This window comes from Bos javanicus, chromosome 2 (genome assembly GCF_032452875.1).
Source record: "Bos javanicus breed banteng chromosome 2, ARS-OSU_banteng_1.0, whole genome shotgun sequence".
Lineage (NCBI taxonomy): Eukaryota > Metazoa > Chordata > Mammalia > Artiodactyla > Bovidae > Bos > Bos javanicus.
In genome coordinates, this window is record NC_083869.1 from 64,863,031 (window position 1) to 64,878,297 (window position 15,267).

A 15,267-nucleotide genomic window follows, 5' to 3' on the forward strand; every position below is an offset into this window, starting at 1 on the left:
ATTTTATTCTAGTTTTGAGTTAAAAAATTCTCTAAGACATAATAAAAACAGATTTCTCTGCCCCAGTCCTCAGAGCCCTGGGGCCCAGAGTACGGCTAGTTTTTAGTCTTTCAGTTATTTCTTTCAGCCTTGCACCTCTATATTCTGAAATGACAAATGAACACTGCCATTTCTTGAGTTTTTGAAAATGTAAACTTATCTATTGACTTTATATTATGTGAAATTATGAATATGCATTCTTGGTCCTTTCTTCTTCCCTTTTCTTCCAAAAAAAAAATGTATTACAGATTTTGGTTAACTTAGTATGTATTGTTTAGAGCTTTATGATTATGTAAATACTATTCAGTAATGAACCAATTATACTACTTATAAGTTCCTTTCTTATATAGCTTAGAATTTTTTCTAGGATTAATAATGACATTTTATCCCAGTTATCAGGTTTCTATGTGCTGCTTTTTGATTCCAAATTCTCCAACAAAATTGTAAGGCCCCTTTCAATATTAATTTCCACTTAATCAAATGCATTAGGTCATGGACAGTTTCTTTTAAAGTTTTTTCTCTAGGAGCTTCCCCCAGGGAGCTTGTGTCCTCCTGGTCTCTGGGGCTGTATGTGCCGTCTTTTGAATTGGGTATTTTTTTATGATTCCACTTTACCTCCATTTGCACTTTATTAGTATACATCTTTGGGGTTTAGTGGGTTTTTGTTTTGGCTTGGTTTAGTGAATGAACTAATGTTTAAATGTAATTACATCTTTCCTTTAGCAGTCTATCTATAATATATCTATCTGTATTACAGATTACTTTCTTATAATCTTTTTCACTGTTTATACTATTGTTGGATATTTAACTTCTAGATGTTGAAAACCTTGCAATATGTTGTAAATTAACTTTAGTGAATTATCTTCTAGAGAGATTTTAAAAATAAGAAAAATATACTTTATATAGCATATAATTACATTTCTTTCTATTTTCATTCTATTATATCCATCCTGATTTCTACCTGATACATATTTTTCATCTGCTTGTGAAGCTTCCCTTAATATCTTACACTAAAAATTTTCTGGGCAATGAATTCTCTCCGCTTTTTGTTAGTTTGAAAAGCATATATTTTCCCTTGGTTTTTAAATTAGTTGAGAAGGTGATTAATTCAAATTAATTTTTTAAAGTTTGAAAGGTTTTGTTGGATTTTTTTCCCCTCTCTCAAGACTTTAAAGATGTGATTTCATTTTCTTTTGGTTTATGTAGTTTCCAGCATGAAGTCTGCTGTCAGTTTTCCCTCTGTTCTGTAAAGTATCTTTCTTCTCAGTTGCCATTAAGATTTCATCTGTATTATTGATTTTCAATAGTTTGATTATGATGAGTCTAAATGTCATTTTCTCCATGTTGGTTCAGGTTCAGGTTCATTGAGTCTCTTAGATTTTGGGTTTCTAGCTTTTTTTTTTTCCAAATATGTACACTTTTGGCTATTAATTCACATAATTTTTCCACTGCCTTTTCTTTCCTTCCAGGACTCCAATTATACATATTTAGACTGTTTTGTATTGACTTCCAGGTCACTGATAGACTCTCTGTCTTTAACTGTTTTTTCTCTATGTGCCTTATTTTGGATAATTTATTTTGTTACGTTTTAAAATTCACTGATCTTTCTTTATGCTGTATCTAATAGCTCTGAAATCTACTGTTAATTTTGTATAGTGTGTTTTTTTATTTGGATGTATTTTTTCCTGTCTACAGTTTCCACTTGTATATTTTTATTATTTTAATATCTCCTAATTATGTTCCAGTTTTACTTTATATCTTTGTACATATTTATGACATCTACAATATGTTTAAGTTCTTATTTAATTTCATGATCTCATTACTTTGTTTCTACTGATTAACTTTTCTCTTGGATATGGAGCATATTTTCCTGCTTCTTTTCATGCCTAGTAATGATTTTTGATTGGATGCCAGAAACTGTCAATTTTACATTGTTGAGTGCTTGGTTTCATTGTATTCCTATAAAGACTGTTGTTCTTTATTTGGGGGTGCAGTTATTTACAGATTAATATTATTTTTCAAGCTTGCTCTTAAGTTTTGTTATGACAATCCATGGGAGACTTTTTTCTGGAATGATTTAGCTTCATGACTATGGTTTGACCCTTTTTAGGACTATATCATGTGTTCCATCTTTTGAAAGGCGTATTCTCCATAGATGATGGAAATGTAAACTATTTTCAGCCTTATGTGAGCTCAAAAAATTATTTAACCTACAGCTTCATAATCATTGCTTCTCTGACCTCATGAATCTCACCTCATGCATGTGCAGGTTAATACATAGTTCAAGACTGTAGGAAAATTTCAGCTATTATCCTTTCTTTCCAAGACATAGCCCTGCAAATTCTAGCTGCTTTGACTACCCCACCACCACCACCAACACACACACGCCTATATTAACCTCTTCAATTCAGCAGGCCCTCTAGACTCTGTTCATGTTTCTTCTCTTCGTTTTCAGTCTGGAAACCACCACCCAGCAGTTGGCTGCAGACATTACAGAGCTCACTTCATTTGTTTTCCTTCATCCGGAGATCAAGTTCTATGCTCCCTGCTGTCCAATACCTGAAAACAGTGTTTAATAGTGTATGTTGTTCCTGATATAGTTAATCCTTAATGGACAGAAGCAAAAATCTCTATATATTTTTACCCATATTCATATCCTTTGGTCTGTTGGATTTCATTACTTCTTTATTATCTTCCTGTAGAAACAACCATGGAATATTGGAGAGTGGAGAGTGACAGCTGAACTGGAAAGATAGGCTCATATCTACTTTAGCCTTCTCTTCACCCACATTTCAGCTACAGTCACATAAAAGAAAAATAAATGATCCTTGAATATCCACTTAAAATAGATTACCTTATATTAATTAAAATCCTGAACCAAGCAAGTAAGGCACATGAAAGAGAATGTTGTTTTTTTTTTAAATTTCAGGGCATGAAGATTTAAGCTTTTTTCTTCCTTTTTGCATACAATTTGAAAAATCGTTAGCATTGAATATAGAGAGAGACAAATGGAGAAAAACAACCATGAGCTTTAAATTCTTATCTTTCTGGGGCCCTTTTATTAAATATCAATAATGTCATAAAAACAAACTAAAATAATTTGTAATTTTAGAGTATGTAAAATTTTAATTTAAAAAATAGGTTTGTAATACATAGGATGCTTAAGCTCTTATAAACATCTTTAATATTTTTAATCTGTTTTTAAACTGATAAATCTGAATCTCCTCATGCTCCTCTATTTTTATAGGCTTCCTAACAAATTAAGTTGCTTTGACACTCTTCCTGCAGCAGCTTACCTCCAATTTATTTTCTTTCCTCCCTTTCCTCACTTGCCTTATCAGAGCAGATGTTATCCAGGCAGGTAAAACGGAGAGTAGAGGCAGTTGTCCATATAATTCAGGAAACCTGATATGGAGTCTTAGAGATTTAGAAAGACAGATTTACCCATAATAGCCATCTGTGTCTATCAGATTCACCAGATAATTGTTCAACTTTCACTTCCTTTTGGCAGAGCAGATAGAGATGGAGTGAAGCTGAGAGAGAAGTTAGATCATTAAACAGATACAAGGATAGCCTTTTAGGATAAATATGCTGTATTTTCTCTAAGGGGAAATTATAATTTACAAATTTGGCGATGTGATCTGAGAATACAATACCTCTTTGAACTAAGGAGAACCAGTAAACACTGTTTGTTTAGAACTTTATTATGCCTTTTAAGGGCTTCCCTGATGGCTCAGGTGGTAAAGAATCCAACTGCAATGTGGGAGACCTGGGTTTGATCCCTAGGTTGGGAAGATCTCCTGGAGGAGGGCATGGCAACCCACTCTAGTATTCTTGCCTTGAGACTCCCCATGGACAGAAAGGTCTGGTGGACTGCAGTCCATGGGGTCACAAAGAGTCTGACACGACTGAGTAACTAAGCACAAAAGCACAGCATGCCTTTTATAAGCACCAGTCCCAAAGTGGATTAAAAGAAACAAATAGCTAAATTATTGTTAGATAAAGAGGAAAAAAAAAAAAAACTGAGATCAGAGCAATTATGTCGTGGATATAGAATGAGTAAGAATAATTGGAAACAAAAGAGAGAGATAAAATAGCATTTCTTAAATTAGAAAAAAAATGATGGTCACAGATCAGAGCTGGAACCATTGTGGTTCTACATTTTGGTGTTACTCTAGAAAGTTTTGCTAATAAAATTAACTTTTTTTTCAATAAGAAAAGTATCTGAGGAGGACGATACTTGATATATGATTAGGAATGTGGTTGATTGGTAACCATCTCTCTGTGCAGAGATGGGAGTAATCTATATTGTATTCTTATTAATAAGGACTTTAACCTGGAAGTGGTGAGTTCTGAAACAATATGCAAGAATCTGGGATCCAGGTCTGTTCCTAGACCACCTGACCAAGTCAAGCAAATGCTGGTTTTTAAACTGTAGTGATCATGTTACCCTGCTCTTATGAAAGTGAAAGCGTTAGTCGCTCAGTCATGTCTGACTCTTTGCAACTCCATGGACTATAGGCTCCTCTGTCCATGGCATTCTCCAGGCAAGAATACTGGAGTGGGTAGCCTTTGCCTTCTTCAGGGGATCATTCCAACCCAGCAGTCGAACCTGGGTCTCCCGCATTGCAGGCAGATTCTTTACCATCTGAACCACCAGGGAAGACCACAGTAAATACCCCGTACAAGTCTGACCACTGTTTTACAAGACAGGCACAGCAGGATAGCAAGACATGAAGGAGTTATGTGAAGAGCTCAAGATTTTTCAGTCTAGAGGGATAAGAGTCTAAAGAAAAGTATTAAAATTTGTAAAATCAAGAAGGATTTGGAAAGTTGCATAAAAAAAGTCTCAGAATACTCGACCAAGGGCCATCCCAGAAGGTTGTCTTAGTGTCAACGACAGGAAGGAACATACAGCAAACTTAAGGAATTTTTTCTCAGGGTTTATGCCAGATGAATAATTACATAAATTCAAGAAGGGCTTCTGTGAATTCATGGTCAGCACAGACATTTAGAACATATTCCTGACCTTTTCCAATTTATGTCCTTAAGTCACATACCACTACAATATTTTATGTGATCTTACTACTGACAGTATTAGATCCACAGGATACCAACCCATCCTGAGATAGCACGTCTTTTATGTTGGTTTAAATAACTTGTTCTTCATCTTGACAAAGGAGTCTTATAATGTTTTCCTTTTTAAATATGTGTCACATTAGCTCCCTTCAGTTTTTCTCATTTTCGTTCTCTGTGTACCGGTGTTGTTTGTTGCTGTTCACTCGCTAAGATGTGTCCGACTCTTTACGACCCCATGGACTGTAGCCCGTCAGGCTCCTCTGTCCGTAGGATTTTCCAGGCAAAAATACTGGAGTAGATTGCCATTTCCTTCTCCAGGGGATCTTCCAAACCCAGGGATCGAACCCGTGTCTCCTGCATTGGGAGGTGGATTCTCTACTGCTAAGTCACCAGGGAAGCCCATGTACTAGTTCACCAGACCCCCAAAGTTCCAGTCTTCCTTTATATCAAAGAGAACACATGGGTTGGAAAACAAATTTGCAGTCGCCTATATATTTTTAAAATCTCACAAAGCTTAAATCCAATTTGAACTTAGAAGCTAAGTCTCCACACGCATTCTGAAACCATCAAATTGAATTTACTCTTCCAGAAGGTCATCTTAATGCCACAGTCAAAAGTTACCCAACGCTTGTGAGTAAATAACCAGTATAGTCATTTTAGACTACTTTAACAAAACCACAGAGTAAACTTAGAATGAATAACCTCCATTTAATTGATATGACTTTGGCAACAGACTTGTTTTTTTTTAAAACTTATTTCAGCCATACAGATGAAGAGAATGATGTGCAAATAAAGAGATCTGTTCTCCCATCTGCAGTTTAAGTTTATATTGCCAGTGCCACATGTAGCTTAAGATGTTTAGGAACTTGGAGAGAACTCATGCAAAGACTTAGTTACATGAACAATTGCCTTATGGGAACATATGCCAATTAATAATATGGTATGAATGTTAAACACCCATAAATTGCTCTTTCTGGCTGGTAAATTACACTGGGTTCTCATTGCATGTTTGACTGAAACTTTGTAGATATGATCAAAGTACTCAGAGTAAATATGAGTTTGGGTTTTAAAGTTTTCCATTTTCTGAGGATTTATGAGTATGGAAGGGAGAAAAACAGTGACACTGAATGAAGTAGTTTGCTTGAATATATAAGAGAGAATAGATCATTGCACCGAAGCAAGTATGTAACATTTTAGGATAGACTGAAAATCACAGCTTGCTAATTTGGGAGTGTTCCCTGAGAATGTAGTAAGTCTGTGAGCAAAGGAAAATCAGTAAACCTCATTTGTCTAGGCCTTTTAAAAAACCTTTCTGGTGTCAACTCCAAAATAGATTTCTTGAGAGAATGGGCTCCATCTTTTCTATATACAAGGCAGCTTGCAGCCAACTCCAGGTACTTTGCCTCATGTTTGTAATTGTTCATGACAATGTGATCAACTAATTCCCAAGGAAATGGTTGTCACATGGCACTTGCTTAGGAAATAACCAGGGTAGCTGTTTGGTGAAATGTACTCGGGTGCTGCAGTAGAATTCTGACCACACAGGCAAAGGTTTGATTAGTCTTCAATTCCATGACAGTACAGGTATCATGTACCTGCAGAGGCCCTCACCTCTCCCTGACAAACCCCTTCTGGAAACTTTCTGAGCACCTACTTTGTAATATGCACTGTGCCAGGCTTATCACCAATGAACTATGATTATATGAGGTCAGGATAGTTTTTTTAAAAAGTCACTTTTTTGATACAGCCAGCAGGTAGCCAGGAAGGTCATCAAGCCTCCTCTTTCCAACTCTGGAGCTTATTCTCTTTTCACTTCATTCTTCTGAATATTTAGACTAATTTGGAACTCAAGGCACATTTGCTTAAGTCTGTCTTATACAATAATCTCTTTGGACAGATATGTTAATAATACCAGGAGTTTTGGTTTACATATTCAAGCAATTAAAGATTTGTGAGATAGGATCTGTGAAAAAAAAAAAAGTTGAGATACTTTATCTGGAGAAGAGAAGGCTGAGGAAAAAATGATTTTGTGGCCCTTCCCAAACACTCCAAATCAGTGCTAATGCAGATTCCACCAACTTGGAAATTTATATTATCTGAAGCAGTGCTGGAAATAAGATTTTCCTTTTGCAGCTATTTTTGAAAATAATGTTACAATGTAAGGCAACAGTGTAAAACAAGTTTGGAAGATTCAAGAAGAAGACAATTATAAGAACAAATTATTTTAAAAGAGAAAATCCTCACTGTTTTGTGTAAAGAATATAAGAAGTTACTGAATAATTGCAACTGTTCCTACAAGTAGTTCCCAGGAACTTGCCTTTGTGAGAACTTGGTTCTTGTACAACTGTGGGTGCTGATATTGAAGGCAATGCTGACACTCAGCTTGGCATCTGCATTCCTGAGGATGGGGGCTAGAGGAATGATGCCAGACCTGGGACCTCCAGCCCAGTGATGCTTTGAGGCAGGGGAGGGACTAATGTGGATGCTGAAGCCACATTGCCTGTGCTATCCTTATCTTGGTCACTGACCTTTGCTCTAAGGGCTTGGAAGTATTAAGAAATCTGTCTTTAAAATATTCAGTTATTCTGAATGATCTTATCCCCCTGGCTATCTGAATTAATGAAGTCTGGCTGTAAAAGAAATACAGCTACAGAGAAAAATGAAGTCAGCTGTTTTCTCTGGTTGCTGAAGTGAGAACAGAAAGCAGCAGTTTGGGGTTTCAAAAGGAAAAGTTCATATTTAACTTAATCTCAGGAAGAATTTTCTAAAGATGAGAGCTGTTTTTCATCCACCTGTTGTTTCTTGCACTCCATGTGAGCTGACTATGTGTCAGGCATGTGCTGAGCATGGGTGGTGGAGACTAAACCAGACACTCTCTTGGCCTATAAATCTCATCATCTCTATCAGCATATAATTACTGTTCAGTGGAATAAAGGTAAAGTAGAGTCAGGAATCAGAGAAGGCAATGGCACCCCACTCCAGTACTCTTGCCTGGCAAATCCCATGGACGGAGGAGCCTGGTAGGCTGCAGTCCATGGGGTCCCTAGGAGTCGGACACGACTGAGTGACTTCACTTTCCCTTTTCACTTTCATGCATTGGAGAAGGAAATGGCAACCCACTCCAGTGTTCTTGCCTGGAGAATCCCAGGGACAGGGGAGCCTGGTGGGCTGCCATCTACGGGATCGCACAGAGTCGGACACGACTGAAGTGAGTTAGCAGAGTCAGGAATGGGCTTCCTGTGAATTCTGAGGAGATAGGTAAAACCTAGTCTGCCCCCAGGATGCTAGTAGTCTAATAACACTTATTTTGAGAATTGCTACCATTTCTGAATGATAGCTATGTACCTATTCCAGGCATTGTGCTATAGTTTATTGTATGCTGTGTTTCTAGTCCTCAGAGCACCTCTGTGATGGAGATTATATAATCTAATTTTCAAATGAGGAAATTAAAGCCACCTGCTGGGGCACCTGATTCAGGAGCAGAGGGCTTATGCTCGCTGATGAGCTGAGTGCAGATTTTGTATTGCACATCCTAAGTTAACAGTTGAAAAGCCCCAGGTTGAAATGTTTCTCCAAAATGTCCTCTCGCCACCATCGCACACAGAATGTCACCCTTCTTTGTTGCTCACCCCTAGCCTACTCATCCCCTCTCTCAGGCACAATAAATTCCTTTTTACTGAAGTTTTGAGGCCAGACAGTATTCCTAACCCAAGTACTCTCAACATTCTTTCCAAAAAAGATGGGCCTAGAGATCCTTCTATCAGCTGCTCAGTTCAGTTCAGTTCAGTTCAGTCGCTCAGCTGTTAACAGACTGCAAATCTGTTCGTTTCCTTTCCTGCCACAGGTATGCAAAATAAAGGTCATAGTAAGAGAAGGTCCCAAGTCCATAGTAAGGAAGATTCCCTACCATGCTGATGTGCCATGAATGGACCCCAGGTGTACTGAGATGTTAAGCCCTCAGGTCTCAGGTGGCCAGGGGTCCAGGAGCAAGTGGTGTGTTCCTTGGTGAGTCAAATAATTCTTGTGTGTGCCAGGACTTTAAAAGGACTGGGAAGCACCGCTGTAAGTCATCTCATGAAACATCTGGGGCTTATTGGTGGTGATAATTGAGAAAATTTACCTTGGGAGACAGAAAGCAAATGGGATGACAAGTTACCAGGGACAGAGAAGTCATTGATGACCTTGAGAGAATGAAACCTGCTGATCCACCTAGTGACCCAGTCCTTAAACTCATTGGCAAGGCCCTTTTGGCAGCTATTTTCATAGACACAAATGTGTCTTAGACTTGCTGAGGTCAAGACTGAATCAACTCAATGTGGATGCAAAGCCAGTGTGTGCCTTTGAACTTTATCCTTCAATTCATTTCAGTTCAGTCGCTCAGTCATGTCTGACTCTGCGACCCCATGGACTGCAGCACACCAGGCCTCCTTTCCATCACCAACTCCTGGAGCTTACTCAGACTCATGTCCATTGAGTCGGTGATGCTATCCAGCCATCTCATCCTCTGTCGTCCCCTTCTCCTCCTGCCTTCAATCTTTCCCAGCATCAGGGTCTTTTCCAATGAGTCAGTTCTTTGCATCAGGTGGCCAAAGATTTGGAGTTTCAGCTTCAGCATCAGTCCTTCCAATGAATATTCAGGACTGATTTCCTTTAGGATGAACTGGTTGGATCTCCTTCTGAACAAGGGACTCTCAAGAATCTTCTCCAACACCACAGTTCAAAACATCAATTTTTTGGTGCTCAGCTTTCTTTATAGACCAACTGTCACATCCATACATGACTACTGGAAAAGCCATAGCTTTGACTAGATGGACCTTTGTTGGCAAAGAAATGTCTCTGCTTTTTAATATGCTGTCTAGGTTGGTCATAGCTTTTCTTTCAAGGAGCAAGAGTCTTTTAATTTCATGGCTGCAGCCACCATCTGCAGTGATTTTTGGAGCCCAAGAAAATAAAGTCTGTCACTGTTTCTACTGTTTCCCCATCTATTTGCCATGAAGTGATGGGACCAGATGTCATGATCTTTATTCTTACCTTATTCAATTATTTTATGAGTTCTTCTAATTTCCTGGGTGAGGGGAGCATAAACTAACTTCAAAAGTACAATATCTAACACTTTTTTAGGTTACAATATTTTTTTTATGAACTGTGAGAAACTTATAGTGCCTTAAAGAAACTACATAAAGAAGGTGTCAGCATTTTCACTATAAATTCTATTTCCAAAGGTTTTTGCATTCTGGAGAGATTTTGCTTGAGGGGGATCTTGGCATATGGTGTCTGAGTTCCTGACTGTCCACACCTCATTTCATAGGTACTTAAAATTGAGTCCTTCAAATTCACTACATTTGGCATCTGTAATTTTTAGAAATAAAAAGATGGGTTTAATAGCAGATGATTTCTGAGGTTAATGTCAATGCACACAGTTCTGAGAGAATGAGAAAACTCAGGAATACCAGAAGTTCTGTTTTATAGATTCTAACCAGGACAATATTGTGGAGGGAGAGAAGAGAAAGAAGATTAATTTAAAGGGACAGATGTGAAAAAATGTTGGTGTCCTCAGAAGAGCACGAGAGTTAGACTTCCTTTATCATTCTTCCTACCCCATATTTCTCCCTGTCCTATTCCTTGCCTAGTGTTCCAGGCCAGGCAGTATCAACAGGCTTTGATGTCTGGGGCCTTTCCCCAGAAAATCACTAGAAAGGTTGCCAAGAATCCTACTTTGCTTTTTGAGTTTGCATTTCAGGGGACTATATTAACCCATAAAATGCCTACAGAATTCTTCAACCAAGCCAAAATAAATATTGCCCTTGGAGGCAATGCCTATCACCAAGCCTAGAGAGATAAGATTAAAAAAAAAAAAAAAAAACCCTTGGCATGGAAGTCTACAGATGCAATCCGAGAGGGTGCAGGAAGAGAGACTGAGTAACTGTGGTTCTCAGGAACTATGCAGATACCAGAAATGCCAACCACTGACTCCATTTTCAGGATAAGCATGGGAGCCAGCTGGTGTTCAGGGCCAGAACCAGGTCCAGAGGACAAGCTGGGCTCTCTGACCAGAAGTAGGGGCCACTCTGTGTGCCTTAAGCTCACAAGGCTGCCTCAGTGACTGTTAACTGAGCCGTCACATGAACAGAGCTCTAGAACTGTTAATTGTTAAACCCAGAACTGAAGTATGCTGAAAATGCTGGGAGGAAATTATTATGGCAGGCACCTTGGGGCACATAGGGACTGACACATCAGAGCTGTTACATTCCATGAATTTTTGATCCTCATCCCTAAGGACTGATCCCCTTCTGTGTGAGATTGAAATAATTTAGATAGTTAAAACTGTCCCAAGTACAACATATGGACATGTTAAACATGAGGAGTGCTATATATCTAGGTTAGCATGAAGAAAGGACACCAAATTTTGAATAAGAAGATCTTTCTTTTCTGGCTGTGCATTCCCATGCAAACAGCTGAGTATTTTTCTAAAAGTCTCTTTTGTAGCAATTGAGTTTGCTTAATTGAGGAGAAAATGAGCAGAGAAGATAATGAACAATATGGGAAGCTGAGTGAGAAGAAAGCTGACCGGGTGGAGGCCCTGAAATGAATGGACCTAAAACTTAGCCCTTGTGGTTCTAGGAAAGATCTCAGACTATAGCTGTGTGATTCAGGGCTCCTGAAGTCCATGACGAGTCTCTTGAGATCAGATGGCATGTGAGATGGCTAAATGGCACCATACTGGAGAACAGGGGTCTGTACCTTCCTAACTTTCACTTTGGAGACTGAATCCTCTCTTTTGATGGGGACTTCATTTTCCTAAGAGCTTCTAAAACCAAGCACTAAACCTAATAGAACCTATAAAAGTCAGCTCTGTACCCATCTCCACCCCCCTTTGTTTTCACCTTAGTATCCGGAAATTTCCAGAATTCTATTACTCAGAGCAAAGAGGTTTCGAGGGGGACAGTAGGGGAATAGGCAGATCTGCTCTTCAGATACTAATTGCTGTACATTCAGTGAGATTTGTAAGAAAAATCCTCAAAGATAACTATATACCTATCATATCTACTGAAATCTAATAAATATCCCTAGCATATTGTCGGAGAAGGCGATGGCACCCCACTCCAGTACTCTTGCCTGGAAAATCCCATTGACGGAGGAGCCTGGAAGGCTGCAGTCCATGGGGTTGCAAAGAGTCGGACATGACTGAACGACTTCCCTTTCACTTTTCACTTCCATGCGTTGGAGAAGGAAATGGCAACCCACTCTAGTGTTCTTGCCTGGAGAATCCCAAGGACAGCGGAGCCTGGTAGGCTGCCGTCTGTGGGGTCACACAGAGTCGAACACGATTGAAGTGACTTAGCAGCAGCAGCAGCATATTGTCTATGTCATCATTCATTATTTCCTTCACTCAGCTATTAATAGTGTGCTAAATTTAAGAAATTCCACAGTGCACGTATTTTTATTCTCACAGCAACTCATAAGGAACTTGAGACCTTGAGGGGTTAAGGATCTTCTGTGGCAAGTTCACACAATTAGTTATTAGCAGAAACCAGACTCCAAGCACCACTGAAATGTTAGTTGTTGAGCCTCTTGGTACAAAGATCATGACATATTCTATTACATTCCTCACCATGCCTAACACAGTACTAAGATGTGTCTATTCCCCAGTCCCAGACTAAGATGGTAATATAAATTATACTAAGGATGTTTCATTCTAAGATTGTAATGTGAATAGGAGACTTTTGGGTCACAGGCAAATCTTGGAAGCTATCTCATTAGCTTAGATAAACTACATTTCGGGAATTAACTATGTAATAACTTTTTTCAGATATTATATTTTTTCTTGGATAAAAAATGTTTTAAAGTTGAGACGTAACCAGCAGAATATGTCACACATATGGTGAAATCAGCTTGGTTTGTTTTGGCGAATAGTGGGATCCCTGGAAACAAGAACTCCGAAGGGCACTGATGAGTTTTGGCCATTGAGAAAGGTAGATGGAAAGACAGAAAGTGGCCCTGTAACCTCAGTAAGACCTTAGATGGAAGTGGAGTCAAAGGAAGCCCACATGATAAGTGAGGTATTTGGGGGGAATGCCCTTGTACTGTGTGAATTACTTGTCCTCACAGTCAAATTGAGAGGCCAGAGACTTAGTGAACTACTGGATGGATGATAATTCATGATAAAAGATGCACAATCTCCTTTGTTAGGACATCACTTCAGTTTGTTATGTGTGCTTATTAGTCTTCTTATTTCAGTTAATAAATGTCACCCAATTGATTGAAGTCATATGGTTCTCAATTGAAATAAGAGTGAGCAAAAATAATTTTTGGCCTCTAATGACTGTTCTTTTTCTTTTACAACTCTAGGCAACCATGCACATTGTACATACACATGACTCTTGCTGTCAATAATGGCCAGCCTTGTAACTTCATATATGTTATGAGAATATGTCTGTGTTCTAATAAATGTCTGTTTCATGCAACTCATTAGAAACTTACTACAACCTTAATAGTACTTCTTCCTTCTAGATATCCCCTTTCCTCCAAACCAGATCCAAATGCTCGTGATCCTTTTCTCCTTTGATGTGAGCCGTCTCTAACCCTCACTATGTTACTCTGTCTAGAAACAAACTGCCAGATGAGGACCCTGGACAGTGGGATTGGAACCTTCCCACTCCCAGACTCAGGAACTCGTGCAGCGGGACGATACATACGCCAAGCAGACTCCCCTGAGGACACTGACCCCATCCTGTCTCTCCAACCGGCCCTTTGTGCAGCCTCTTCCATCAGAGCCCAGACCCTTGAAAGAGAAGTGCCTTCCTCTGCAGATAGCCAGGGCTCTGCAGACAATGCCATTGTTCACTCCACATCCGACCCCATCATGACTGCCAGAGGGACGCGACCTCTTCAGAGTCTCCTCCCCAAACCAGCCTCCTCAGGTACAGTGCCCCTTACCTTTCAGATGAGATTGTTTTCTCATCAAAGTCATGTACTTGCTCACAAAAATGGAAAACAAGCACCAGAAAAGGTTCCCACCAGGTCAGTCAATGGCCTCTGCCCAGTGGAAGTGTGTATGCATGAAATCCCTTTATGTCCTCAACCGAAAAGTTACAAAGTGAAATGAAGGCACTCATTTGTGACTGACTCTTTGCGACCCCATGGACTGTAGCCTGCCAGGCTCTTCCGTCCATGGGATTCTCTAGGCAAGAATACAGAGTGGGTTGCCATTGCCTTCTCCAGGGGATCTTCCCAACACAGGGATTGAACCCAGGTCTCCTGCACTGCAAGCAAACTCTTTACTGTCTGAGCCCCCAAAAGTTACAAAAGTAAGTACTGAACATCATCACTTAGTATTATTCAAGGAGCCTAGGTTGCCCTAGTGGCAAAGAACCCACCTGCTAATGTGGGAGACCTAGATTTGATCCCTGGGTTGGGAAGACCCCCTGGAGGAAGGCATGGCAACCCACTCCAGTATTCTTGCCCGGAGAATCCCATGGACAGAGGAGCCTGAGGGGCCGCAGTCTATGGGGTTGCAAAGAATCAGACACAAACTGAAGCGACTTAACATGCACATGCCCATACACACATAAAGGAAACCAGCTGGTAAGCACAGGTATATGGACATATAAACGGATACAGAGACACCTATATGACACACACTTCAGATTTTATCTTTTAAATCTTAACTTTGAGTATAGACCAATCTAGGCCCAAGACATAAATTTAGCTGAAATGTTGTTTGCCCTCTAACCAGAAACATACATCTTCTGACATATTCCTATCCTGTTCAAATGTATTTATATGTTGAACTATAAAAAATGTAGTTTGATATATTAGCAGTAGATTGTGCATTAATGACAGTGGAATGGTGGGAGCCTTCCGCCTGAGAAGAACTATCCTTCGCTACAGTCAGTTGAAACAGGCTTTCATGATTAAAGACAGGACCAGGCTAAGGGTCAAAGTTTTTTCACTGTTCACTCAGGATTGAAAATATTTATTACAGTTCAGGATGACACTAAATAATTTGTAACTTGTATGGCCCATGTTGCATTTATGATGTGCATAAACATATGAGCTAGAATTCTGAAGGCTTTCATTTATGATTTGATGATGAGAAAGCAGCCACAAGTAGAGATTATACCAGGGGCTTCTGAGAAATTAGAAATG

General features: G+C 39.3%; 1 protein-coding gene across 5 annotated transcripts in view; it reads left to right on the forward strand.

Annotated features, from left to right (window-relative positions):
- Positions 1 to 15,267, forward strand: part of NCKAP5 (NCK associated protein 5) — a 1,114,793-nt gene that overhangs the window by 1,014,097 nt on the left and 85,429 nt on the right. For all 5 annotated transcript variants that reach the window (XM_061439579.1, XM_061439562.1, XM_061439566.1 and 2 more), the window contains one exon: positions 13,725 to 14,039. In XM_061439579.1, the coding sequence (XP_061295563.1) occupies positions 13,725 to 14,039 (315 nt within the window). The remainder of the gene's footprint in view (positions 1 to 13,724; positions 14,040 to 15,267) is intronic.